At 40.1% G+C, this 27,114-nt stretch overlaps 2 protein-coding genes and 1 long non-coding RNA gene across 3 annotated transcripts in view; 1 reads left to right on the top strand and 2 right to left on the bottom strand.

The window, feature by feature from the left end:
* Positions 1-10,239: 10,239 nt before the first annotated feature.
* LOC103905624 lies at positions 10,240-15,604 on the bottom strand. The gene is made up of 2 exons (XR_657964.2): positions 13,666-15,604; positions 10,240-10,474 (listed from the first exon to the last, which is right to left on the bottom strand). It is a non-coding gene; the product is annotated as an uncharacterized LOC103905624 (long non-coding RNA).
* Positions 15,605-16,174: 570 nt separating this feature from the next.
* On the bottom strand, positions 16,175-26,526 carry BTF3L4 (basic transcription factor 3 like 4). Its single transcript, XM_009287363.1, has 6 exons — positions 26,428-26,526; positions 25,124-25,187; positions 24,097-24,210; positions 21,338-21,539; positions 19,575-19,634; positions 16,175-18,656 (listed from the first exon to the last, which is right to left on the bottom strand). The coding sequence occupies exons 2-6, from the start codon at positions 25,175-25,177 to the stop codon at positions 18,610-18,612; spliced, it is 477 nt and encodes a 158-aa protein (XP_009285638.1). The 5' UTR covers positions 25,178-25,187; positions 26,428-26,526; the 3' UTR covers positions 16,175-18,609.
* A 359-nt stretch (positions 26,527-26,885) lies between these two features.
* Positions 26,886-27,114, top strand: part of TXNDC12 (thioredoxin domain containing 12) — an 11,350-nt gene continuing 11,121 nt past the window's right edge. Inside the window, exon 1 of the mRNA XM_019474158.1 lies at positions 26,886-26,934. The gene's annotated coding sequence lies outside the window, so the exon portion shown is untranslated. The remainder of the gene's footprint in view (positions 26,935-27,114) is intronic.

The raw sequence follows: 27,114 nt of genomic DNA, 5'->3' as shown, positions 1-27,114 counted from the left end.
CATAAAATCATCACTTACAAAGTTTGCAAGTGATGTAAGCAACAGAGAGTCATAAATAACAAGTCATGATGTAAAGTATCTGCGACAACTTGATAACAAGTAATATGCATTTCTATGCAGCCAAATGTAAAAACATGCACCAAAGAATAAAGACAGTGATTGTAGGATAAGAGAATTTGTGCTCTAACAAGTTAATGCTCAAAAACCTCGAGAGCCATCACATATAATCAGAAGAAAATGAGCAGGTGGTATGGTGCTGTGGCCAACAGGCTGATGCAAGCCTTGGTTTTATAAACAGGAGAATATAGAAAGATGTCTTTATTTATTTTTCTGGTACTAGTTCAACTGCTCCTGAAGTCTGATATCCAAATTCCTTAATTCCTTAACAGAAGCTGAAAAAGAGATGGTTCAGTGAAGACCAATAAGAATGATTCAGGTTGAAAGTGAAAATGTTCAATCTATTTCAGTGTCAGAAAAGAAGGTGAAGGGGTGACTTAATCACGGGTTTTAAGTACTTCCAAAATTCAGTGACTGTATGCTAAAGGCAGATGTATTCAGCTTCCCAGTGAGGTCTTCCACCAGTGAAGGGAATTAATCACTGAGACACTTTAGGGAGGAACAAGGTAGATTTCCCAGCACTGGAAATGTCAAAACTAAAATCAGGTGCTTTTAAAAACTATATTTTAACACAAGCAGGAGTTCAGTCCTGTAAGTCTGTTACCCATGAGATACAACTATGTGACCATAGCTGTGGATTCTGGTTACTAGTCTATGCAGAAATCGATTTCCTTGGGCACTAAGAAGTAACAACCTGTCATCCCTTTCAGCATCATCTGACGCAGATCATGTGTTCTTGAGCACATGATGGGAGCAGCTGTGTGGATGGTAATGTTTACATTGGTTGAAGGGATGGGTGGACTTGTTCGCAGAAGGCAAATCCTTTGAAGCATATTGCATATGAAGATAACTTTTCTCACTCAAGAAGTCTGAGACATACATTGCTGGAAACTGGCAGGTTACTCCTGACAAGTGTGACTATATGATTATCCTGTTACTAAACTCTTCCTCTGGCATCTGCTTCTGGCCACTGTCACAGGCAGGATACTGATCTTTCTCATGCCAAGCAGTCTCTCAGGTCCATACCAAAGCTGACCCACCCCTGATCTCTGAACAGTGGAGTGGGAGTTTTAGTGGGAGCAGAGAATAGATGCTTGATAATAAATAGGCATAAGCGCAGCAGAGGGCAAGAACCAGGGGAGAGAAGAACAGGAACACTTAATATTAGAAGGTCAAAGACTGACTTGGGTAGGGGATTGTACGTGAGGCTCTGGACCTCTCCAGAATCTGGCATTGATCAAAACATTCAGGAGTCTCCCGGTCTGATCTGGTATCATCAAACAATTAGGAAACCTTGCAGCAAAATGTTCATTACTTTCCCAGTGTAGTTCCTGATACAAATACTCAGCCTTCTACTGATATGCAAGATCTCGAGCAGAAAAGGTTTGTGCTGTGAACCTAAGCGTCCAAACCTCTTGGGTGACTGAAACTTTTATTCACAGTTCCATGGAATAAAATGTTGGCTTTTTTCCATACAGTTGCTAGTAACTGCTTGCATATCGCACTCTGCCAGAAACGTTACACTAAATGTTCATTACTACCACCACTGCTAGTAGAGTGCTTAGTGATCATTAAACCAGCTTCTGTTGTAAAAAAACAACTCTGATCACACCCTTCCAGACACCGAGACCTGCAATGAAGGTTACAATGTCGTGATTTTGCCCTCTAGTGGCTGAGTGACTAGTCTAGCTCCTCTGGCGTCTGTCTTACTACATCTTTATTACCTCATCAGCCTTGAGTCTTTGATTTTTCTAAATTTTGTGCAGGCTTCATCCATTATACTCAAGTACTACCTGCACCAGAACAATCTGAATCAATAAAAATGCTTGGCTAAACATCCTCAGAATCTTATATTAAGGTTAACTCAGTATTTAGTGAGTCATACTATAAAACCACTAATACATGGGTACTTAATTAATCTATGATGCATTTTCCACCAGATATGACTTAATCTCTAGAAAAGAAAAAGATCTGCTAGGTCACCATCTCAATGCATGGGTCAATTTAGAGTCACTCCATGCCGAATACCTATTCTTATTTTGTCCAGTTTAAATTTTAAACATGCCATGTATTCTTAGGAGTAAAAAAAAGATGGCATTTTATTTCTTTCCAACAGTAAACTCACATAGGTTATGCATTTAAAAGGGAACATAACTGCTTTACTGTCTATGCTGGCTACATCTTGAAACATCCATCACTTTTCTCTCCGTATTCCAGACACTGGCCCAGAGGCTCTATGTCTGTATCTGTGCTAAACTTCTGTGTAAGCTTGAGCGAGGGCTTTGGACTTTAATTACATCTTGATTTTTTTTCTTTTTCTCTCCCTCTGGCACCCATTTTAGCTTATTAGCCCAAGCTTTATAAGGAAACAACACTTATTCAGTTAAATTATTTGTCTTTCTCTTCACTCCCTCCTTCCCATATCTTTAGGATCTCTTGGCCAATTTCTGCCACAGCTGAAAAAGTGGTAAGTCTCAAAGGAAATTAAGTTCTTACAAGTTTTGCGGCAATGCACAGCCAGACACAGAGGGGGCAAGCCAGAGCAAGTCCAACTCAGTTGGTACATATTCAGTGTGGCAGCAGCCAGTTTGTTAATCAGTGCGTGCTCCAGCTGCTCAGGCAGTACGCACGCACCACTGCGTTACTCCCAGTAATACACTCACTGCATACGCTGTTTCGGCCTAGGAGCGTTGCAGGAAATGTGGAGGAAGCGGAGGTCATTGCGGTAGGAGGGTCATCATGGATGTGGCAGGGCTAGGGTTATTGCAAGGAAGAGATCAGAGGGTGAAGACACAAATCCATGTGCAAACAAGGGCTATTTTTCCAATACTCGCAGGACAACTTTTCAAGGGTTGTTATTTGGACTCAGTATTTGAGATTGAGATGTGATACTTAGGTAATTTGAAAGCCTCTACTAAGCAAGAACTCAAATTACAGGATTTAGTAGTCCCTGTTAACAAGAAAACAATAAACAGTTGGATCATTTCATTCTTATTATTTTGCTATTCATCTGTATTTGGAAGCCCTGGAAATGCTTAAGTACTTTTCTGATTACATTCCTGGTCTGTCCAGAAGCTGGAAATGCCTTTAGTGAATATCCATGGAGTTTGAGTATTTGTGAGGGTGTTCCAGATGAACATGTCTGTGCTCAGTAACAAAAAACCCGCCAGTATTTGGAATCGGGAGAAACAGGTTCTTGTTCAACTCTTTAGCTGACTTGCTGAGTGACGTTTAACCTGTCTGATCCTCTCTCCTTGTGTGCACAGTAGAAGTAGTTATATTTACAGCATGAGTAAGTATTGCATAAGACCTTATGAAGGTCTGTGAAACCACTTTGAGAGTCTCCTATGAAAAGTGTTATTATGATGATTACATGAAAAACTATCATTTGGAAAGTATGAAATCATCACCTAAATATGTACTTTCTGGTTCACTGAAACAAAAGACCTTTGAGATTAAAAAATTAATAGAAGTTTGAAAAATTAGCTCCATCTACAGAACTTCACCTTCCTAAAATGCTGCAAAACGCATTTTCCATTTGAAGACCTAAAAGTACTTTACAAATAGTTGAAGCCTGTTAGTCCCCCTGTGAGGATTAAGCAACCTGCTCCGTATCGCTCAAAAAATGCATTTAAGAGTTTGGACTAGAATTGTAGAACTCCTGATTTTACATCCTATACCACGTATATTGGGATATCACTTGGCTGTGATATTATTTAATTGCCTCAATCATACAAAACCTTCCATCTTTCAAAGATGATAGTACTCCAGGAATAATTCCAGGAGAATTGAGATTCTCATTGTTTGGATAAGAGTCATAATTCATGCCAGTTTAGCCTAAAAAATCTGCCTTAAGTATGATATATTGGTGAGGAGGGAGGGACCGGCATATCTCACAACTTCTCGAAGGAAGTTTCTGAGTTGTTGATAGCCCTTTCTAAAAAGCCATATGCGCTTTTCCATACATGCCACCAACATACCTACACTTCATGGCCAATAGGAAGCACAATGGTGAAGAACAGGTGATTTTTAAACTGAGATTCTCCAAAACGACCAGATATGGGCCTACAAGAGAGCTGACAAGCTCATAAAGGAGGTCTACATAAATAACAGTCTCAGGCATTTGTGTGGGCTTCAGCGAACGTACTCAGTGCTTGATGCACTCACTCGCAGAGGCAAGACTTATTCAATATGCTGGCTGAGAACAAACCGCATCAGACACTTCAGAAAGGAATTCCACCAGCAAACAGTAGCACAAAGGATGTTTTGTGGAGGATTTTTGAATGACTGTTTTTGTGAACAGAAACCCACTCCCTCGAATGTCAACACTTCAGATGCAAGGAAAATTCTAAGAACAAAACAATTTTAGAGAAATCAAAACACTACAATTCAAACTTGACTTGATTTTAATTATATATAGTACAAAATAAAACTATTTCGAACTGAAAAATCATATCAACATAGGTATTATTAAATAACCCATTATTAAGAATGTTGAAGTGGTATCTTTTGATGCGAGAGTCTTTTCTTTTGTTTCTTCCAACATAACTATATTCTATGACCAAAAAAGCTGTCAGATTTTTTTACAGATTTGGTATACAAATTAAATAAATCAGTTCATTGTTGTACTTATCTAATATAAATGGATGTATATTTTATAAAGAAAAAATCCAATCCTTTTCCAATCCTGTTTTAATCTGTGATGTCTTGTAACAGTGAGTTCCACACACTAGTTGTGGTACTTTAAAAGTATTTTCTTTCGTCAACAGTAAATTCTCTACTGCACAATTTAACTTAATACCCTTTTTTTCTCATATAGGAACAATCAATTTTACTTTCTCAATATAATCCTCTATTCTGTTTATTTCCACTCTGTTCCTTCTGATTCATCTTTGTTCTGCAAGAATTAAGACATTTTCAATTTCTCTTTAAATCACAAGTTTCTCTGCATCTTTATATGGTGTCATTTTCAGCTTTTAGATCCTCGGTTATATCCTTATTGACAGGCTGAGGGCTATGCCCAGAGCTGAGAGGGCCGTGTCACCTAGTTAGAGAAGCACTGTCATAGCCTTGGTGTTATTGCCCCCTCTTTTGGGGGGATAACAGTTATACAACAACAAGCAGAGCTATCCACCTGTACACTAGACCAGCTGAAAAATCAGTTTTTCTTCTTGGATGGTCAAACCTAAAAGTTAACACATCCTTCTGGAACAGCCCTAGACAGCTTTAACTTGCTTTTGTCAAAAACATTTCACATTCTGGAAATTCACCTTAAACATAAGAAAAAAAATCTCTACTGTGAGGGTGGCCAAACACTGTCACAAGTTGCCCGTAGAGGTTGTGGAGGCTCCACCCTTGGAGATAATTCAAAACCCTACCGAACATGGTCCTGGGCAACCTGCTCTAGCTGACCCTGCTTGAGCAGAGGGTTAGAGATCTCCAGAGATCCCTTCCCATCTCAACCATTTTGTGATTATGTGAAAGGCACCAAAATATAAATCGAAGACCAAGGTGGGAACACAGACAAGGAAAACATTAACTACTACTGACTTCTTGTATAGCACATGCTGTAAGAGCAGCACCAGTGATGCATCCCACCTCCATGTGCCTTACAGACATTAGTGTGGAGCACTGGGGCCCTGAGAGGGAGCGCTACAATATAATTTTTTCTCAATACCTTCCTCCATCACCAATTCCTTCAGATATGCAGGTCTGTGATCCTGAGGGAGGAGAGAGAAAGCTGCCAGTCTCGGTAGGAGAAGGGAGGACACAGAGGGAAGGAGCCCAGTGAGTCCTTGGGCATAGGAAGGCAGAGGATGAGGGACAGCAGGAGCAGTGAGAGCACACATCTTGCATGAAGCTCATAGCTTCTGATTGAGGTAGGCAGTATGTTTCAGAAAAAGTCTTCAGTCCAAGTGTAGAGTTGTCGACATGTTCGTGAACATGCAGTTACATATTTCCAGTATGTCTGGGTTTGTTGTTGAGGGGTTTTTTTGAGGATGTAAGGAAACAGAAGTATAAACCTTTATCTAGAATATCTTTTTTTCTTTCAATGTTTATGTGAAGGGTTTGATCTAATATGTATATATTAATTTATCCTTAGGTCTTTCTGGATTCAAAGGAAGAGCTAGGTTTTCTTTAGAAAGGAAAAGAACTGAAACTTACTTGAAAGGAAGTGGTAGATGTAGTTGGCTCATTGTTATCTTAAGCATTTCCCTTCTTTGTTGTGCTGGAGATAAATGAATAGCTGCTATGCATGGACATACATGACTCTCAAGCTCTGGTTCATGATTTTTTGTAATTAAATCATTCAATGCATGATAGAGTCAAACTCCAGCAAAAGAGATTTTATTCTTGAAGGAATCCAGCAGGCACCACTTTTGCAACACTGTCTTGGGTTATCTGCTGTTGTCACACTGATCTTTTCCACTCTACTTCTTAATGACAGTGGGTGCGGTGGGCATCAAACCCACCATCCTTTGTGCATACTATTATTTTAAGCTAAGTCTTTTAAAGAAGAAAGGCTCACACATCTGTGCTGCAGATGCAGGTACATCTTCCTTTCCCTTTGAACAATTTAGGAATATGTTGCTCAAGTTCAACCACACTTGAAAGAGGCAACTGGTGACTGCTATAGGAGAAAGTCACAAATGACTGCCACTACTGAGAGCACAGCAGAGGGAAAGCAGCCACCGTAGTAGCTTTTAGCAGCAGATGGCTTCTCAGTCAGCCACATGTAGGTCTAGACTTCTTTGTATGGTTATTTCTCCCCTATCAGAACTGCCACAGGGAATACAGTGCCCGTATCGCAGGGGAAAGGTGTGATGGAGGGCAGGTAGAGAAGGAAATGGTTAAAAAACATGGGCTCCTCCTGCTTTCATTAGTTCTTTGAGCGGTGAAACTGTTCGCACACACACACAAAGATTTGTTTAAGTACACCCTAAAGTATTCAAGGCATTAATGAAAATCCAAAGCATCTTGTTCATTTCAATTGCTTCTCCACCCACATTCTTCATTGAATTAAAGGATATCCTACACACGCTTTTGTTTCACTTATTCCCCAAAGATCGTTTCATCACACACCAAGCAAGGATCTTCAGCATATTCATAGTAACGTCTCAGTCATGGCATTCAGCATTATGACGTTCCTGGCACAAGGGATGTTATTAAAGGACTGAAGAGATGAATACATAGCAGATTTCCCCAGAGCAGCACATCAGAAAATGGACATCAAAAGAACCTGGCTCAAAATGCAGTGGGTATTACCAGCTTCTGGCAAATCCCACTCATTTCTAAACAGTAACACTGTCAGGTTGTGTTAGGGTCATGTCCATCCTAGAATACCTCCGTAAAACTATGTTTGCCTACCCAGTAAAAGCACTCCCATTTCAACACCCACCCCTCTAGCTGAAGACAGCATAATCTTCATTAATCAAAAATATATTGGGCCAAATCCAAACCCAAACTTACTCAAATCATTAGCAAACACAGCACAGGCTCTGTAGCCATCAGAATTACCTTTGTTTGCTCCAGTCGTTTTTCACTAACCCAACCCTGCAAATCTCTGAATGTGTGAATATCTCCTACAGGACATGTAGGTTGTCACATGTTACACATCATCTTCACAGACCCCAACAGGATGACAGGCCACAGTCTGTGACAGGAAATATTTTAAATTTCTGTTTCCTCTTTCACCAAGAACTCGTTGGAATTTATTTTCTTAAAGCTATTTTGAACCACGAGCAACAATTCTTGAGTAGGCATTGAGGAAGGAGAAGCACATATACTGACATGATGTCACCACCTGAATTATTATGCTGGGATATAAAAATACTTTGAAAAGCAGCATGGCCAAAATTACCATATCATTTAATTACAACCTACTTTCATGACAGGCCGTCAGTTAATTAAAAGTGTCAAAATGCTGAATTGCCTCCAGCTTCTACATGCTTTGCAAATGACATGGAAGTCATATTTTTAAATAGCAACAGCTTAACTGAAAATGTAAAATCCATAGTGAAACGCTTTGAAAAATGAGGTAGTCAGCTGAACTGACATGAAATTCCCCACACCATAAATTCACTAGGGAAGACAGTTATAACCCATTTCATTTGCTCTCTGAAGATCATATTCACATGATGATTTTTTTTGTGTTCAAAACTGTTTTTCTGAAATTGATATAATTTTAGAAGAGTTATAAAAAAGGAGCCTTAAGTGACTGTGGTCTGTGCAGCTATGCACATGGCCTGGCTCCAGCACTGGCACCTTCCCTCCAAACTGCTACAATACAGGCACATGTAAAGCAGGAAAAGGCTTAGAAAAAGGTTGGGTTTTTTCTTCAGAAATAAGTCACCTTTACTGATTCTCAGGTAACACATATGACACGAGAAAATCTCTGTAGATAGAATGATGTTTGACTAAACTTGTAAAATGATGGAATTGTTTTACCCATTTATTATACCTAGCACCAAATCCCTTATTCTCTTTACAGGACAGTCTTTCTAAATAAATTATAAAAGTTTGATATAAATTGTAGCAAAGCAAAAGAAGAATACAGTGGAAAGCAGACTGGATAGAAAACTCATGCCTGAACCAACCATCAAAGAGTAAGAACAGTGCCCAAACGCAGAATTAAGCCAAACATCTTGCAAACAAAATAAAAACAGTGCAGTCCCTCTCCCTCATTCTCTCTTTGGTAATGAGGTGGTCCTTTTGTCGGACAGCCAGAAAGAAAAGTTTTGGTTTTTTTCCCCAAGGAAAATGAGTGCTTAACACTGAAAAAAAACCTGATGAGCAAACATATCCCTCTATAGTTTGCAAAAAGCTGAGCATCTTAATAATAATGATGAAGAAAATCCTATCTCATGGCTGAATAAGAGACCCAAGCTAAAACCAAGCCACAACTTTATGTGGTGTGGAAACATGGAAATGCATACCCCAGGGAGAGTGCTTGAATAAAAAATGGGTAAGGCTACAAGAAAGCAATCTGAGAATTCAGCGGAATTGTGGCAGGCTCATAGCTTCTTGACTGCAGCAATGTCCAGGTGATTAACAAATTAGCGGTTGGAAAAGAAGAGACTGAATTTCAAGATAATTTAGGTGTGGAAGACAGGAGTTTGTTAGGCCTGTAAAAATAGGCAAAGGACTTCAACGACTAGAAAGAAATGAATAAGCTTCCTAAGCTAAGTTCAAAGTGCTCTTTAGTAATAAAGACTTTGATCAAGAAAATACTTGAGCTCAGTAAAAATGCCGTTTAGTGTAACAGGCCATGAAAATGAAAGCTGACCAGTAAAACAAGAATGGTTCACTTTGCCAGGATGAGAAATATCTCAAAGCAATTTTCACAAAATGGTGATTATTCAACAATTTTATGTCTATTTCAAAGGGAATGTGCGTTGGATGGATCCTGTTAGCAGTCTCCTCTTGTGTTAGGACACTATTGCTGTTTCTGTAAGGAAGAAGTCTCGAGCCCTGTAAATGCATTTTACTGCCATTTACAATTACTGAAAACCAGTTGTCACTAATTGGACTATACCTTAAATTATAAGCTGTACAGGGAAAGGGCCATCTTTTATTCTCTGTTTTTACAGAAAACAGTATAACAAGAAGTTAGTACCCAGCAAGACCCATTACACAATATGATGATGCAACATTAATTGCACACTGTGTTCTCCCCTGAGCACTACCTTCAGTGTTCAACAGACAATCCTTGAGATCCAAGCATTAGCCCAACAGTGGCTGGAATGGCATTGGTTACATCCATTTCCACTAATGGTGGAAAATAGCCCATCGGTGGCAGCTGCACTGGCTCAGCGAATGCTTCGGGTATCAGCCTGTGCTAGCCTCCTTATTCATGAAAACATACCTAAAATTCCTATTTGCCAGGCGTGGTGTTGAACATGGACTGAATGAGTCTGGAATCCCACAGGCATTGACATATAGACACTAAATCACAGAAAAATTAAGTGAAAGAAGCAATAACATCACTGGTGTTACGTAAAGATCTGCTTGCTGAATACAAGGCACTAATTATTCCAGGCAGATTATGCCCTCTTCCCCATCAGTTCATTTCTCTTTCACTAGTACACGAGGGGAAAAAAAAAAAGCCAGACACACACTCATCTTGATCATGTCATTTATTAAGTCAGCAGTGATGGCAAACAGGGAATCATTCAGTCTTACCGTCACAAACCCCACCACTAAATCCCATGGAAGTGTACACGTGTAGAAAGAACAGGGTCATGAGCATGTCAGGGAGCAGGACACTCCTTCCGCTTGTCCTATGAACTTGATGGCTCTGCTTGAACCTTCCTGTTCTCCTAGCCATGTTTTGACTTCACAGCAGTCTGGCAACTCCCTGCTCAAGCAAAAGGACATTGCTTCACTAGGTGTAATTAAGCCTATTAAAAAAACCAGGCTTATTTATGCCTTACTAAATCACATGATTGAGATTTTGTGGAGTGCTGCGAGTTAGAGCACTTGGGAAGCCCTGACCAGCTATTTCCTCAACATCTCAATGAGAGATGTCTGTTAAGTTGTTCAGGTTTGTAACTCAGAAGTCGGTCAGCTGAATGTCTTGAGTTTGCTAAAAAAAGGTTGGTACCCCACTGCAAAACAATTTGGACTATGATACAGGATTAAGCACAATAGGAAAGGGCACAGTAAATAATAGTAAATACAGCAGGGAGCTGCTTTCTTGAGGAGGGGGGGGAAGCAAAAAAAAAAAAAAAAAAAGAAAAAAGCTCTTAGGCATCTTTGACATCTATCCTTTATCTTGCTTTTACCAAATCAAAGAGACCTTCCGAGTATAAAACCTGCAGATATTTTTGCTTTAACAGGATTACTTAACTATGGTAGTAACAACTGTTAAAGCTTCTTTTTATTGTGCAAGTAGACAATGCATGTAATACCTCCGCACAGCAATTTTTCATGGGGCTGCTTATAAGGGTAAGACTAATTAAGGACAAGTATTTAATCACCTCTCTCATCCTGGCTTATTTAAGAGTTAACATAGAAGGGCAAAAATTGAACCAAAGCACATCTCATACAAATTTTAACACAGATTAATGTCTCAGCAGAGAAACTAACAATAAAAAGAATTTCTCATCATGTTTATTCAATGCAAGTGAAGTCTTGTTCTGAATAGCTACTGGTTCATTTGTTCTTTCCTGACAAATGCTGGCCATCCCAAACCATAACGAACCTGAGGGCCCAAGCAGTTTGAAAGTATTAGCATACTGTGATGTCAGGCAGCCCAAAGTCAACAGCTCTATTTCTCAGACAATATTCACAACAGTTATAGGGAAAGGGAGATGACAAAACTAGCAGTCACAAAGGAAGATGCACTTGGTATACATTCCTGATGATGGTACTGTGAGCCATTGAGGAAATGTGGGTATAAGACATTTAAGCCTTTATTACAGCTTACCGCAAACTCATGGAGAGCTTGTGCAGATTAAAACCATAAAAAGTGTATGCATTTTTCATGGAAAAGTTTCCATCAGTTAGCATGCTAATGATGTATTTCTGCTTGTTCCCAAAGAAAAAGCAATCCTGTTCAAAGAAGTCACCAAGTTCTCCGTGACCCAGACTGCACTATAAAAATCCTTTATAACTTAACAAAATCGTCAGAACACACATACCACTAGAAACAACAGCTAGGTTGTCCCTTCAATTTGACTATAGCCTTTAAAAGAAAAAGAGTGGATGGAATATTTTTATGGAAAACCCATTTCAAGGTTCTCAGGAGAACTGAGCTGGAAAATCACCATGTAATGGGATAAACTATTACAATTTCAGGGCTGAAAGCAGCCAACATGATTTTTCAGTGCACACTGCCAATGAAAGCAACGCCGCAACTCAAAGAGCAGGAGAAGAGATAGAGGTAATATCATCTCTGTGTTTAAAAGTTAATAATTTACAACAACACAGAAATCATGCAGCTGAGAGAAAGGTGATGTAGAAAAGACTAGAAAATTTAACACATTCCCTGTTTTTCAGAAAACTGACATCGCTTTTGTGTCAAAACAGAAATCTCGGCAAAATACTCAAATATCCGGCAGGAGGTTATGAGAAAACCTGGTGTGTTTCAGTCAAGCTGAGGAAGCAGGCTGTGGGAAACTTAAGACAGACAGGGGAAGAAATCCTTATTCAAAGTAAAAATTATTTTAGGATCTATTTGCTTTCTTTCGGAAACATGCAAAAATGCAAGCCATCGCTAATTACAGCTGCCACTCAACACAGAGCAGACCAAAGTCTCCAGAAATAGAGCAAATGTTTCAAAATGAACAGAGAAGAAACTTTAGTTGCATCATTACTCCCCGGAGACTGTAAAAAATGCTGTAAGCAAGTTACAGCTACTTTCAGTTAAACACCATGTGTCAGAAACCAGAGCTTGTCACAAAAATGGGAATTCCTTATTAAAGTTCACTTTGTAAGTTATTTACTGAGATTTTCAGTGAACAAGAACCTGCAGCATGAATCAAAACTTCAACAGCTTGCCCCAAACCTGCAGCATGAATCAAAACTTCAACAGTTTTGAAAATCACTGTTTGCTGTCTAAAAAGAGACAGGCAAAATGGGCTCAAGGAGAAGGCTGTGTTCGGGTGCTGTGCAGCTGCAGAGCAGTGGGATAGCTGGGTTGGAGCGTGGCTGCAGTAACAGCACACTGGTGTCACATGCTGCAGCTTATCAGCCCACGATGCAGATAATGCCTTTGCATCACAAGGCATAGTGAACTGTACTGAACCCCTATTTCACAATTAGAAGTTTAAAAATAAACTGCAAGTTACCAGATCACTCACCCAAGACATGAATATGGCAAATCCTTCCCTTCTTCCCAAACTCATTATGACCCTGGCAGCAGCACTGTAAGTTTCCCCCATACTGTCTTGCCAAGACAAGCCTCAGAAGCAGAGCAAGCAGCAGCAGTGTTAAAAGGCTAGCTCGGTCTGCAAGGCTGGTTTGCGTGATCGTCATCTCTACCAAGCCTGCCCAAAAGTACTGCATGCAAACGCTTTCCTTTTGAAAGGTTACCATTTATTTCACAGAAATTTAAAGCTAGCTAGCAGGTGGTAAGGAAACAACAACCAACATGGGCCCCAAAGCTACAGCTTCCTCTGCGGGCACCTGCTTACACAGCATGAACTGTGGGACCTGCAGGTTCAAACACTGCCACCACAGCTCAGGATGCAGTTTCACGAGCTGGCTAAGTCAATCAAAGCAAGCTGTCGGGAAGAGGAACGGTGGAGCTTTTAGCACGTGCCAGTACTACTACGCACAACTGCGTGGTTAGACTTCACCGTAAGGCGAGCTGAAAACTAACTCTAAAAAAAAGTCCATCTACAATCAGTTGAACAAGCTGATCCAGTTGACCTCAGACATCAGCTACTACTGCTGGCGCTTGGGAAAGCAACAGAAAGGGAAGACTTTCTCCCTTGGTGGCAGGGAAGCCCAAGATGGCGAAAGCCTTTCAGGGAACTTCACTCTTGGTGTGCAAAGGTCTGGTATCCCGCTGACAATGTGTTGAGATTTTAAGTCTTCACTTACCTATGTCTGGCAATAATTTGCATTGCTTGGAAATTTCCAGCTTCACACATGGCCTCAAAATCAGATCTGATGTTCTCAAAATGTAGTTTGCGCCACATTTCCCAATGTCTGTAGAGAGCTGGTCACAGGGCATTGGCTCTTCTTTGTCAGCTAAGTTGCATTAGACAGAATCTAAAAATACATTAAATACTTTCTAATATTACTTTTTGACATAAGCAGTTACTATAGCTGCCGCAAGGATGTTGCAAGAAAGGGCAAGAGGTTGCGTAACTCCTTTTATTCAGCTGGGATATGTGCACTGAAAGGTCAAAAGGCTTTGGAACATGATTTTTTGTTTCAATGTTTGCCTTAGCATTGATACTTTATCAAAAGTACCAGAAACAACTTCAAGACCTCAAATGAGCAGATAATCTCCTTTTAGTCCAAGGAGGCAACTAATTCAGCATAGTTGCAAAATCCATCTGCAATGCAAAGTTCAAGGAAATGCCACCTAATATTTGAGAATCTGACAGATACCAGAAAAAATTGCGTCTGAGCAAGCTGTGGGTCTGTTGTTTAGTGAAAGGGTGTTTAACAGTACTGACAGCCCACCAAATAGTATGTGTTTATCATGTGGAAGTAAAGTAACTTTTTATACCATTTGCACAGATGTAGCTCTTTCCTCTCAAGAAGCATCCAGGTTTTGTGTTCATTAATTTACATACCACAGTTACAGGAGTTAGAGCAGTACTCCTGAAATAAAGGCAAACCAAGGCACTGGAAGATGTACGAGTTTGTTTTTTTTCTTGCCAAATACACAGTGCCAGAGTCTGAAATGAAAGCCCAGTTCCCAATAATCCTGCTCTAGATATCAACCCAAGCTTCCACCCAAACATACCAAGACCACCGATTTTAGAATTAGTCTCTTCGCTTGCTCTGCTTGGCTGCCTGAATCCTCGATAGACACTGCGGCCCCCATGTTTCTGAATAAATCCATGAAGTTCTTCAGTGTCTGCAAACCGGTCTTTGAAAAAGCAGGGGGAATAAAAAAAAAATAAAAATTACTTGATGGGAAAGCAAACAGTTGAACGTGAATAACCATTCCCTGTACTTCTACTGTCACTTCTGTAAAGTTCCTACGGCTAGTGTTGTGATGCGCTTCTGTTCTGCATCACTTCATTTGCTCAAGTACAAAACATGCATCAAGTAATTAATCTTGATCTCGAGAACAAGCTGTCTGTTCACTTTGCTCAACAAACCACCACCGTCTTAAAATAATAAAAGGAGACTAATCTTAAGGTGGAAGAATTCACTCACTCACCTTCACCTATGGGGCAGTTTGCTCAGCCCCTCTGTACATCCCTACTGTCTGGGGCAGGAGTCTGATTCCAGGGAAGTTTAGGGGAATCCCTCCTGGGACGTCCTCAGTAGAGGCATGAATTCATCTCTTACATATAGCACAGATTTACTGTGTGTTATAACTTCCTCAGTTCCTTCCTCTTAACAGCAACACACTGCTCAATCAATACATTGCTCAGTAATTAAATTATCTGTAAGCCCTCCAGTGCTCATTTTGTACATACCAAATCCAAAACATTATTTGTGAAGATCCTGGCAGAAGGGAGTTCATAGCAACTCCTAGGTCCCATGGAAAGTTGACAAATGCTAGTGAATTATCAACGTATTTCAGTAAAACTTTAGTAGCAGTTCTAAATTCATCCTTATCATTCTTGTGCACTCTTCAATATTCCTACATAACAAAAGTTAAAAAGAAAAAATTCACCTGAACCCTGCTTTTTTTCCCCCCCCGAAGACCTGTATTGTATGCTAAATGTTTTTATATCAACTCCTTCCCCTACCAACACTCTTAGCTGCAGACTTATTTTGTTACCAAGTGCTGCACAAGAAATCCCTTACCAGCACTCAGTACCAAGTCTCCACTGTCACTGACTGTACTGTAATCTCTGCCATCCATCATACATGACTCCCCCCTCCCGAGCAAACGCACCACAACTGCAGGTTTTTACAGACTTGCTCTCCTGCCTGAGAGAAGCCAGCCAGTCACAGGTCTCCCATCCACAAACTAGCGAACTACAGAAATCTACTAGCAGTCAGGGCAGGAAGACTAGCATTTGCCATCTTACACATTTGCCAAGTTCTCGATTCTTCGGTTTTCACTGATTCAGCTTTGATTCTCTCACATACAATCCAAGAGATGTTTCAACTTACTTTCTGCTCCATCTTCCTATTTTCAAATCACTGCCAAGTTCTTTAACACGTATCTTTAGTATGTCAGTGTTTAAGTAGTGAGCAAGTAAGCTCAAGAGCTTCAGAAGCACAGTGGTTATTGTGCTTCAAGCCAAGCAAAGAACATTGTAATGTTCACCCTCACGTGGGGAGTTTTTGTTGTACCAACACTCCCCAAAACTTTTAGTAACTTTGCATTTCCATCAGCATGTACAAACGCTGTTTGAGTTATACCATGAATAAATACGAAGAAAAAGAGCTTTTCCCACAACAGCCTCGATGGGTTACTTTTAATTAAAATCAGTTTAATGATTGATAAGCTCTAGTATTTCCAGCAGCAAATCATAAGTGGTTGACTGTTCCCAGATACAGTGAGAAAACTGAAGATAATATAACTACATAAGCTAGCATATTTAGTTAGTTTACTGGTTGTCAAACATAGGAAAAAGTGAGGGTTTAACACACAAATTGTCATGACCAAGAGCAAAAGTTAAATGAGTATTTTGTAGGAGTCAGAAAGTTCAACTATATAAACTTAGGGAATCATTGTTTCCAATGCTTAATCTCTCACAAAACTACTTTTGACATACTTCCGACATCAGAAACCAATGAGCACGAATTTTCAGTATCTGATTAGTATTTAGGGGGAGCGGATGTCCCATACATAAACTCAGTACAGTTGCTACTTTGAAGCGTTCTTCACTCATGCCCCTTAAGCAAATGGAAGAACACTACAAATACCTGTTTCCTAGTATCCTTCATTTGCTCTTTGAGCTTGCAGAGGCAGCAAAAGGCAATTCAGCGTGCCTGTATACACATTAATGAAGACATCTCTTCCTTATAAACAGAAAAAATGCATCTGCAGCTGATTTAAGATTAGCCATACAACAAACCAAAGTTTCATTCAACACTGCAGGGAAAACAGGAGAGTGGGTATATGGGAGTGTGAAATCCTAAAGCTCTAATAGGATCCTCCCTAGTCCTGCATGTATCTTCCTTAATCACTGTCAGCAAGGATGCAGTGCTGTTTGAAACAGCTGCTGCATCCACCTGTCATTCCTCAGCTAGTGCTGGTGGGAGGAGGAGACAACACACAAGAGGGAGCATTTCCTCTTTTGTACTGTTATTTTATTTTGTAGTAAGATCCATGTAGTATATAAAATATAACAGGAAAAACTGAACAAAGCCTATAAAATAAATGGAGGAGTTCAGATGACAAACCACTACAGCTCTGCTTTCGTGGTTTTATGATGATGTCACCAGAACTCATGTACTGTTTACCTTGTACTTTTACAGTTCTCTAGCATATGAACCTACATAAAAAGCTGATATGTTCCAATTAAGCCATAGTTAATGACAGATGTAGAGGAAAAAATGGCTTTCTTAAGCCACAGCTGCCCTTGACACAGGTTACAGTGATGTCTAACTATACCATAATGCACATTACATCAAGAACCTTGAAAGAGCCTCTGAGAAAACGGGTTCACATTAAGCATTTTAAAGAAAGGTCATAAATACTGCACTGTACCAACAGTACCTCCCAATGTCCTCCTGATGCCTGAGGAGCATTTGTGGTTTTTAAGAAGCTACTACGTAGATGACACCAAACCTAGAGGTAGGTTATAGGCAAAGGTAAGTTACAGGCAAGAAAAAAATATCCCTTTAGAGCTAGTCATTGCACAAACTGCCCAGCAGGAGGCAAGGCAAAATGTCAACAACTCTTTCCTCCCACCTTAAACATCGCTCACACAGTGCATTTAATTCCTAGTGCCATGAGAATGACAGTGGATCATCAGCTGCTAGTAAATGCAGTCATGCCAAGAGAGCAGCTTGAAGTTATTCAAGCAAAAATCTGTTACTGTGCAAAACTGGTGCACTGGACTGTTACCAACTAAACCTCCAAGTTCAGGAAGTGACCTGATGGTAGAGAACCAAGGTGTTTGTTTTCCTTTTGACATGGGAAATACTCTATGTAATCAACAGGAGAACATACTGCTAAGCCTACATGGAAGGAGTCAAACATCAGCTTGTCTCAAAAGGTTAGAGAGACAAGAAAAAAAGAAAAAGTTGAGAAAGGTTAAAAAAAGCACACTTTTCTGAGATCAAGTTTTCTTTTTTAAAAAGTTACTGTACCAAACAAGCTGGTAAAACAGCTCGTCTTCGGTATCATCTGGGATCAACATAAGGTTTATAACAATTATCTGTGTATATTTCAACAGAGATGAGAAACATCTGCAAGTACAACAGTTAAGAGCAAATTAAACCCAAGTTTTAATGGTGTAATGCCTCCAGGTCACAAAATGTGGACAAAATTTTAGGATTAACTACCTTCTGTGCACTATTTGGTGATAATAAAAAAGTAACAATGCTGAAGATTCATTTTATTTCTACTTCCAAAGGAAAAGGGGAAAAGGTTAAATAAGTGTTCTCCAATTTGTTCTCCACTATATGTACACCCACACACATACACACACGCACATGCACACACCCTCAAACTGCACTGACATTTCTTTTTGACCAAAAGAGTAGATCCTGGGAGTAAGTGCAAAATGCAAAATCAACTGACAGAAAATGCTGAACAAACAGCATCATAAAAATACAAAATATTTATATTACTGAACTATTAACAGATGATGTTCTCTGTTTCTTTAAAACTTTGGAACCACATAGCTGATTTCTTAAATCTAGTCCATGCCAGCTTCCAGAACTATTAATGATTTAGTTAGCTTCATTCTTTGATGCTTCATCAAAGTTTTCTACGAGATCTGAAAGAGATGAAAACATTTAATACAGTAATGCCCAGTAACATTACCTTCGTAAGTTTAATGAAAATGCATATATTATAGGAAAAGTTAAGTAGTTCTTAACTAGACTCATGTACACCACTTATTATAGGCAGATTTCAAAGGGCTTTAGAAAACAGGGTTTGTCTGAACATACACAAAGAACTAGAAACGCAGGAACACTAAGAAGACTGGAAGTTCTAACATGAAGTGATTAAGATGATTTTCAGAGGTGCTCTACTAGCTGCAGTTGAGTCTTGAACAATCAGCATTCTTTAAAGAATGCCTGAAGTTAGGCACCTATTAACTGTTGTACTCCAGGAAACAACATTTTGGAAAGAAGTGAATTTTTATGCAAGGTCACAAAGAAATAAACCAGTGTCAGAGCATGAGGAATTGAACCTCTGGGTCCACCAGTTTGTTGTTTTAGCTAACACACCATACTGATGCATACAGAAGAATGTGATGATTGATAGACAGTTATTGACAAATTAAAAACTTACAATATTTATTTATTGAGAAACTTTCAGACACTGACATAAGCTTTGTTTCTTCTACTACAGAAATAAAAATCCCCACCCCAGACTTACTTAAAGACAACCTGATGACTATGTCAATCAGGTCATTTTGCAGCCCTAAAACCCTATTTGGACATTTAGATCACCTGTTCGACCTCCCTGAAAGTATTTTAATCTATTTTCACTTAAGAATTAAGCAATTTGCACAAGGTAAACTTTTTTCAAAAGTTGGAATCCAAAGTCATCAATGTTTTTATGCTGCCCAGTATATGAAGCCTCCCTTAGCAAGTGAGAAGTATAATCACATCAAGAGCTAAATATTTAAATGCATTAATTGAAATATTTATACATTAAATGGACATATAAGTGTACATGTGCCTACCTGGGACATCATCATCTTCTTCATCAATATCTTCAGATTTTGGTGCTTTACTATCCAACACTGTAAAAAGAAATTTGGTGCCAAGCTCTCATTATACAGAATTAGGGATAACCACACAATAAAATAAAACCCGTAACATACAGGTGAAAAAAGAAAGCATTTCCCCAATCCCCAACAGTGACACACAAATGACTGGGTATCAACAATAATCAGCATAACCAAAAGGTCTACTTGTGAACATTCTTATACCAAAGTATTAGCACAGCCATTTTCAAATGCTTAGGGGTATTAAGGCAGAGCTAGCAAAAGATCAAATGATACAGAAAAAAACAGCGTGACTAATCTTCTAAACGAAGCCATGTGTTTCGATGCAACAATAATATGGTACCAGTCAGGGACCAACAAATCACGATTCAATTACCAAGGGGCCACAACTGCAGGAAAAAGTATTTCCATATCAAGGGTCCTGCATCAAACCTTGTCTTCTGTAAGTCATGGAAGCTGGAACATGCTACAAGTAATCTAGAGAAATGCAAGAACTTAAAAAAAATAAGAGAAAGTATTTCTTCTCATTGGTCTGACTTCCTGTACTATCTGAAGAAAGCATAGTTAAGTATCTATTGATACCAAGGTTGTATCAAAGAAACATGCTTATGATGATCCATTTTCTAAATTTTAAAAGGTATTTTACATATTAGTATTAGTAAAGGAGGAAAAATAAACCCTTTACTTTCAATTAAACTCTGAACATGAAATATAGAAGAAATTAAAATTGATTTAGAAGGAATAACTATTTGTTGAAAATATTAGAACAGGTAATGTATTTCCCAATTCCAAATACAGACAATTGCAACATGTCCAATTACAGTCTTTTTAATGGCCATAACAGTATAAACATTAAAAAAAAAATTTTTTAATGTCCAACTTCACTGGGGCTTGATATTAAGAATTAGAGTGTACCTGTTTTGCAGTCTAAGAAAGCTTTTACAAATTCTTATCAAAGTCAATGCACTGATTACTTGCCTGCTTTAAAGTATCTCATGTTCTAATTTCATAACATACACCACTGGAAGAATAAATTTCCATCTATTCTTAAATTACAAACTTGCTTAGGGAGAATAGTTGAGACCTCTACAAAACATGCTACAGTGCTTCCCTAAGGAGGGTATTATTCTAAAAGGGATTGTCCCCAGACTCCATTTCTTCACTGTAAAATTACAGTAATAGTTATATCGCATATCTATACACACACCATGCTCCCATGGTTTTAAAATGAGTAGAAAAATAAAGAATCACATTAAAAACTTTGATTATTTTTTATTCCGAATTAAATCTTTGATTCTGAATTCATTTTTAAAAGTCTTGGTTTAATTCCAAATGGAATTGTAGAGTAGAAGATAAAGAACATGTTTCTTCTCTATATCCACAACAGAAATATGTTTTGTATGAACGAAGAAAACAGAATCGATCCCCTGGCAAAAAGAACCTGTTGAGTTTTTCCCAGTAAAAACTTGAACTTGCTTTCCTAAGTACTTTGTCATGCGCAGTTGTATACCTAATCAGGGCCTGCCTTTACAGAAATTTGAAACAAGAAAAAAAAGTTCCCCCCCCCACTATATTTCCACAACAGTGGCAAATAAATAAAAGCACATATGCTTTTGATCACTTTTTAAGTCACACATGCTGCTGTTAAATTTGGGTTAAAGCTTTTAATACTTCATATGTTCTTTAAATCAGCGATGAAAGATTCCAAAAAGACCTACCTTGTCTTGGGAATTGTTCAGCTAACTTCCTGAGACTTGTTAAGCTGTCAGCACCAAGCTGGCTTAAGATGCCTGGAAGCATTTCTGTGATCGGTTTAGCCTCTGCATGACCAGTAATTGCGAAAGTGTTAGCAGAGAGGGAAGCTTGAACCTTGGGGTTATTGAAGTGAATAACTGTTCCATCATCTTTTATCATGTTCACCTGTTTAAATATAGTAATAACATTTACCAAAATGTTGCAGCATCTTGTTCAACATGCATGACAAATTATTAATTCAAATCTAGATTTAAAATATTAAAATATAAAAAAAATTACAAAACTAGTACTCCTCCTAGAGAATAATATAACTGTGATAAAAGCATCTGGAATTAACACCACCTAAACTGGAAGTAAAATACGAGTTAATGATAAAATATGGGTTCATACATACTATATGAAAAGGTAGAATTTAAGAGCTATGGTTCCTTCATAAAATACACTTATCTAAATACTAAGTAATAAATATGCAAGGATTATATATTATCATACAGTTCATGTATATTTTTAACAAAGGCAAAAAACATACATAGGTTATTAGACTGTAAGGCATAAACAAGTTAGTATCATGAATGTCTATGGGGAAAAAAAACCCAAAACCTTCAGCTCTGTGGTAACTCTTTACAAACTAAAAGCTCTAATAGAAAAGCCTTCCCACATCAGTTTGACATCACCATTCCCAACTATTTGTGTGACCTGTCAGAAAAATGTTATTGTTTCTGCAGCAGAATTGGCAAAGGCACAAGAGTCACAATCTGGCCTACTTGCTGAAGCTGCCCAAGGCAAGCATGCTTCCTGCACATAAACACACAGAACTGGAGGTTTATGTACGAACTGCACTAGAGCAGACTTCTATGCCTTCCTAATTATTCCGTGATGATCCTTTTAAGATTAAGTACATCACACAGTGATCCTGCTCTCCTCCTCTTCCCTGGTCTTCTGAATCACCAAGAATTAAGTTTTACAGCCACTATAGCAGCCTGCTTTGCTCCTACTCTCAAAGTTTATACTGGCATATTTGCATGGGTTTGTTTTATGTTTTTTAAACTTAAAGTGGGACAGAATGGGAAGTTAAAAAGGTTTTTCTTCTTGGCATGGCTAAGCTATGGTTAAGTGGAAAATAATTTTGTCTGAAAAAAGGAGGAGAGTTCTACCCATCGAACCAAACAGTAGTAATAAACTTAGGTCACAAAACTCGTAAGTATTGTTTTTAGTAGAAGTTACAAGGAGAAAACAAATTTGGGAACTAAAGAGGAGATCTAAAGTATACAAACATATAAGTTACCAATCTTCACACAGTAGCAGAGTTCAAAATATGTTTTGAACAGGAAAACCAGGTGTGTTGCTTTCCTGCAAAACTTAAGGATGTCCTGTCCCTTACACATGGGGAAATGGTAAGGAAGCTTCAAGCACTGTCATCCTCTTACTTAAAAGCCTCTTTTAAAAAACCACACAGATCAGCTACTAATGTTGGACTCAACATTACTAGCCTGCCCAAACTCTTCTATCTACATAAAGGTTACCAAGGTCAACTTGTGTCCACCTGAATGCAACAACATACTGCAATTATGTACCTAGCTATCAAGGTAGAAGTACATTGCATTATCTTCCTTCACATCAAGACACTTAAAATCCTTAATAACTGTGTCTGAATAAAGATCTTATGCTCTGTGGGGAAAAGAAAACAACAAACCAAAACAGAACAGAACAGGAACTGTGTCTTTCTTTGGGTTCATATAGCTCAGCATATACATATCAAGCTTAAGTAAACAGACAAATTGAATTGTTTCTGTAGCAGAGGTATGAAAACTTACAGGCAAACCAGGCTTCTACACTGAATCTGTATTTGCCTTTGGAAGAGAGGTATGCACTAAGTGACCTCTGGAGGCACCTTGTAATCCTGCTTAAATTAATTAATCACAGATTAAATATTATGCTTCTTTAACCAAGTACTACAGTAATATTGAGCTCATGATGAAGGAACACCACCTCCTCCTCCCACGTATGAGCATCACTCTCCACAGTGTTATGTAAAATGTCAGTGTTTCAGTTCATATTTTATACAGGTAAAATAGACGTATTCAAGGAATATCTGAAACCTTTATATTCCTACTTACATTAACACAGAAGCTGGTTCTGTAAAGTCTTTGCTGTGTTGTAAGAAATGTCATCTCCTGTGACTACCGCAAACAATTCTGGTAATTTTCATGCAGTAAAAGGACCTAATTTTGATAATACAGACTTGCAAGTTCTTACTCCAAGTGTTTTTATGGTTTTCTTTATACTCTGCACCACACAACCTTTGCTTCAGATGTGCCTGCACAGTACACGTGCATTTACTGCTCTTCTCTTCAAAGTAGGTAATCAAGTTCATGAAGTCAAGAATCAAGAGAAGTTTTGTAATGAATGCAAGACACATACATGACAGCTTACTAGCTTCTACAATCACTATCTGACCAGCAGAACCTTCTCCCTTCTTTCTCTAGGTACGTATGCATTAATGTAAATGAGACAACAACAATCAAATAACTTTACCAATCAGTAACCTGACCTGTAAGTTTTTGAGGGGAAGAGAAAACTGTTGCTTTAAAAAAACACCAAAACCAAAAAAACCCCACCCACAAAAACAAACACACACACACACCCCCAAATGCAAACAAACAAACAAATTCACCACCGTGAATTTAATTTCAAACAGGAAACACTTATTTTATCACCATACCTCTTCAATGCCAGCAATGTTATTTACTGCCAGTTTTTTGAGGGAACTCTGAAGTTTTTTGTCATCAGCTGTAGCTGTTCTGTGCACCACCTTCTTCTTTCTGCGAGCTGTTCCCTGGAAAAGAATCAAGACACAACAGTCAGCTATTCTCAAAATCTCACAACACTTTAATTTTTCAGTCATATCACACTCTGAGCAACCTATCTGTAAGCTATGAGAAAGCTCTGTAGTCAAAAATGCTTTTCAACTTACTTTGCCTTCACCGACAGCTTTAACTGTCAGTCTCAATTTTAATGCTTAAGTGTAAAAGACCAAAAAGACACTGAACAGCAGCACTATTTTTCCCTTCCCACAAGCTAGATTATAAAAATACTATTTACTATTAAGCAATATATAAAGAGTTTCCCCAAGAACTTTATTTTTTCCAAGAAGAAGCACAAATACAGTGATTTAAAAAGGTCACACTTTCATAACCAAGTAATTAACATTTTTAAACTGTTCCACAGACAGCAATTTTGGAATTCCTACTCTGCCAACTTTTGTACAACCCAGCCTACGGTTAGGAGATGAACACCCACACTGAACAAACTTTATGCTTTTTTTTGTCATATTAGCTACCTGCTGGCTCAGAGAAAAGAAACAGCTCAGTGCAAAGTCAGATAAGCCCTGGAGCTGGCACAAAGGAAGAAACTCCCCAACGGAGAAGAGGAAGGCAGAACTGGAACAACCAACAGGTAAGTTTAGTTTGAGCTTTCACAGGTCGCAACAAGTCACTGAATTAAAATGAAAGCTTACACACTGTGGAAACTACTCATCCAGCAGTTGTGACCTGAAAGAAAGTTGCATTTCGGGGAGCAGTGCTACAATCCAGATGACACAAAACATGTGTTTTTCAGGCCTCACACATATGTATTTTCTTCCTCTGTCCCATGAACTAAAGCCTATGTTTTGAAAAACAAATTCCAGAGGTGTTTCTCCTTCAACCTGTAAGTTACAGGAAACAGTGCATCTCTGATGGTTTTCTTACCTTTCCTCCTATTCGGACCTGCGCTTGAAGCTTGGCCAATTTTTCTTGGTTCATAGTGCTGCGTCTAAAGAATAAGAATGAGATACAAGTACAAGTTAAATATCAAAATATTAAGAAAAAGTTTTCCACGGTCCATTTTAAAAGTACTCTTAAAACCGCAATGGGTTTTTAAATTTTTAAACTTACAGACAATTCGCCAAAACAGTGCATCAAACAAATACACATAAACAAAAAGCTTTAAAGCCACACCACCTAAATAATACAAAGTGGTGCAGCAGCAGTCTGTTTAGCTGAAGTGTCTGTACCATGATGAGGCAAATCAACGGGACATTTGATTTTGCATCAGTCTGAGGTACTAACTGTGAATTTCCAAGTATGCTAGTTTACTGTTGGAACCATTTGACCGAACTACTGACTCAGAACAGACCCAAATCAGCACGTACAGCATGAGTGCTTCTAGGAAAACACCTTTATCTTTAAAGAGCCCAGAGAGAGACTCATCACTACACTACTTTGAATACTATTTTGATCCTTTTAACTAATAAGCCAGCTCCGAACTCAGTGAAGTTCATGTCTTGACAGATCTCCTATATAAACCTCTGGCAGCTATTAATCCAATTCAATGACTGGGAAGTTAGTCAAGTGGCTTCTCCTACGGGTCAGGTGGGACCTTTAAAGGCTGGAAGACTTGAAAATCTGTAATGAGTGAAAAAACACCTCGAGCCTTCCAACTCAAGGAAGGCATTTCGCTGCTCTGCCCGAAGAAGTCATCAGGGACCCCCTGAACGAAGGGGAAACCCCCTCTGCATTTGCATTATGCCGGGGAAGCGACGGGGAGGGGTAGACGGGGCTCCCGCGGGCAAGCAGGAACCCAACGAGGCCCCAGCACCGCCGGGAGGATCACCACACGGACAGGGACTCCGCCGGGGAGAAGGGACTCAGGCCGGCAGGGCGGCTCGCTAGCTACCCGCAAAGCACGGAAAGCGGGAGGGGATAAAGGCCCCGTCCGTCGGGAGCCAGGGCAATCCCGCCCGGCCGGGGCACCGCGGCCCCAAGGGAGAGTCGCCGGCCACCCAAGCCAGGGCAGACCCCACCACACCGCGTCCCGGCGCACGGCCTCGCTCCCGCGTCCTCTCCTCGGGGAAGGGCCGGCGCTCGCGGCCCCACCACGGCCCAGCGCGGCGGACGGGGACAGAACGGCGCCGAGCTACCGCGACGCCCCGCCCGCCCCACGCCGGGAGACGGCAGGGGAAGAGGGGGCCATGCCGGCAGAACGGTGCCGACGGGCGCGGGGAAGGTCTCACCTGAGCCCGGCGGATCCTCCGCAACCCAACACGCGGTGAGAACAAGATGGCGGCCAAGGAAGGAAAGAGAGGCGCACAGAGAAAGGAAGCTTCGCGCCACGTGACGGCGCCAGACCGCCCGCGGATTGGCGGCGCGCCGGAGTCACATTTGCATAGCAGGAGGGAGGAGGGACGAGGGCGCAGGGCGGTGCGCGCGCGACGCGCGGTGCCTCCTGGGAGTTGTAGTCTTCGGGGGCTGGCGGGGACGGGTGCCTCGGGGCAGGGACCGATGCCGGGTCACCCAAACCCGGGTCGCGTCGGCTCCAAACGTGTCACCACGCACTTGGCGCGCTCTCCCCATTTGCGAAACGTCCTTCATGCACGAGTGCTTGCGCTCGGTTTTACCTTCCCAACCAGCTGGGCAACTCTTGAGAGCAGCGGGACAAAAGGATTTATTTGGGAGGAGAAAATCAAGCCGGAACCCACCCCTCGCTGCCTGCTCCCCCCTCGCTGCCTGCTCCCGCCGGGGTAACTCTTGATTTTGTTCAGGAGAGTAACCAGGGGTTTGGGGACCCGGTGTGACTGAGGTACTCCTGCCCCAGAGGCCTCGGCTACCTGCACGCAGCCGAGCTCCTCTGACCGAGAGGGAAACGGCGGACCCCACCCTCAGAAGGCCGGGGAGAGAATTCCCCACAGCAGCCCCCTCCC

This window comes from Aptenodytes forsteri, unplaced genomic scaffold (assembly GCF_000699145.1).
Source record: "Aptenodytes forsteri isolate BGI_AS27 unplaced genomic scaffold, ASM69914v1 Scaffold119, whole genome shotgun sequence".
Classification (NCBI taxonomy): Eukaryota; Metazoa; Chordata; class Aves; order Sphenisciformes; family Spheniscidae; genus Aptenodytes; species Aptenodytes forsteri.
The sequence above is the reverse complement of the archived record's forward strand: the minus strand, read 5'-3'. Positions and strand labels throughout refer to the sequence as shown.

Excerpts from the sequence above, each read along its gene's own strand:
- BTF3L4 (XM_009287363.1), bottom strand. The coding sequence starts at position 25,177 with ATGAACCAAGAAAAATTGGCCAAGCTTCAAGCGCAGGTCCGAATAGGA. Across the intron at positions 24,211-25,123 it reads AGGTCCGAATAGGAGGAAAG|GGAACAGCTCGCAGAAAGAA; the intron begins GTAAGAAAACCA and ends ATTCTTTTCCAG. Across the intron at positions 18,657-19,574 it reads AGAAGATGATGATGTCCCAG|ATCTCGTAGAAAACTTTGAT; the intron begins GTAGGCACATGT and ends CATCTCTTTCAG.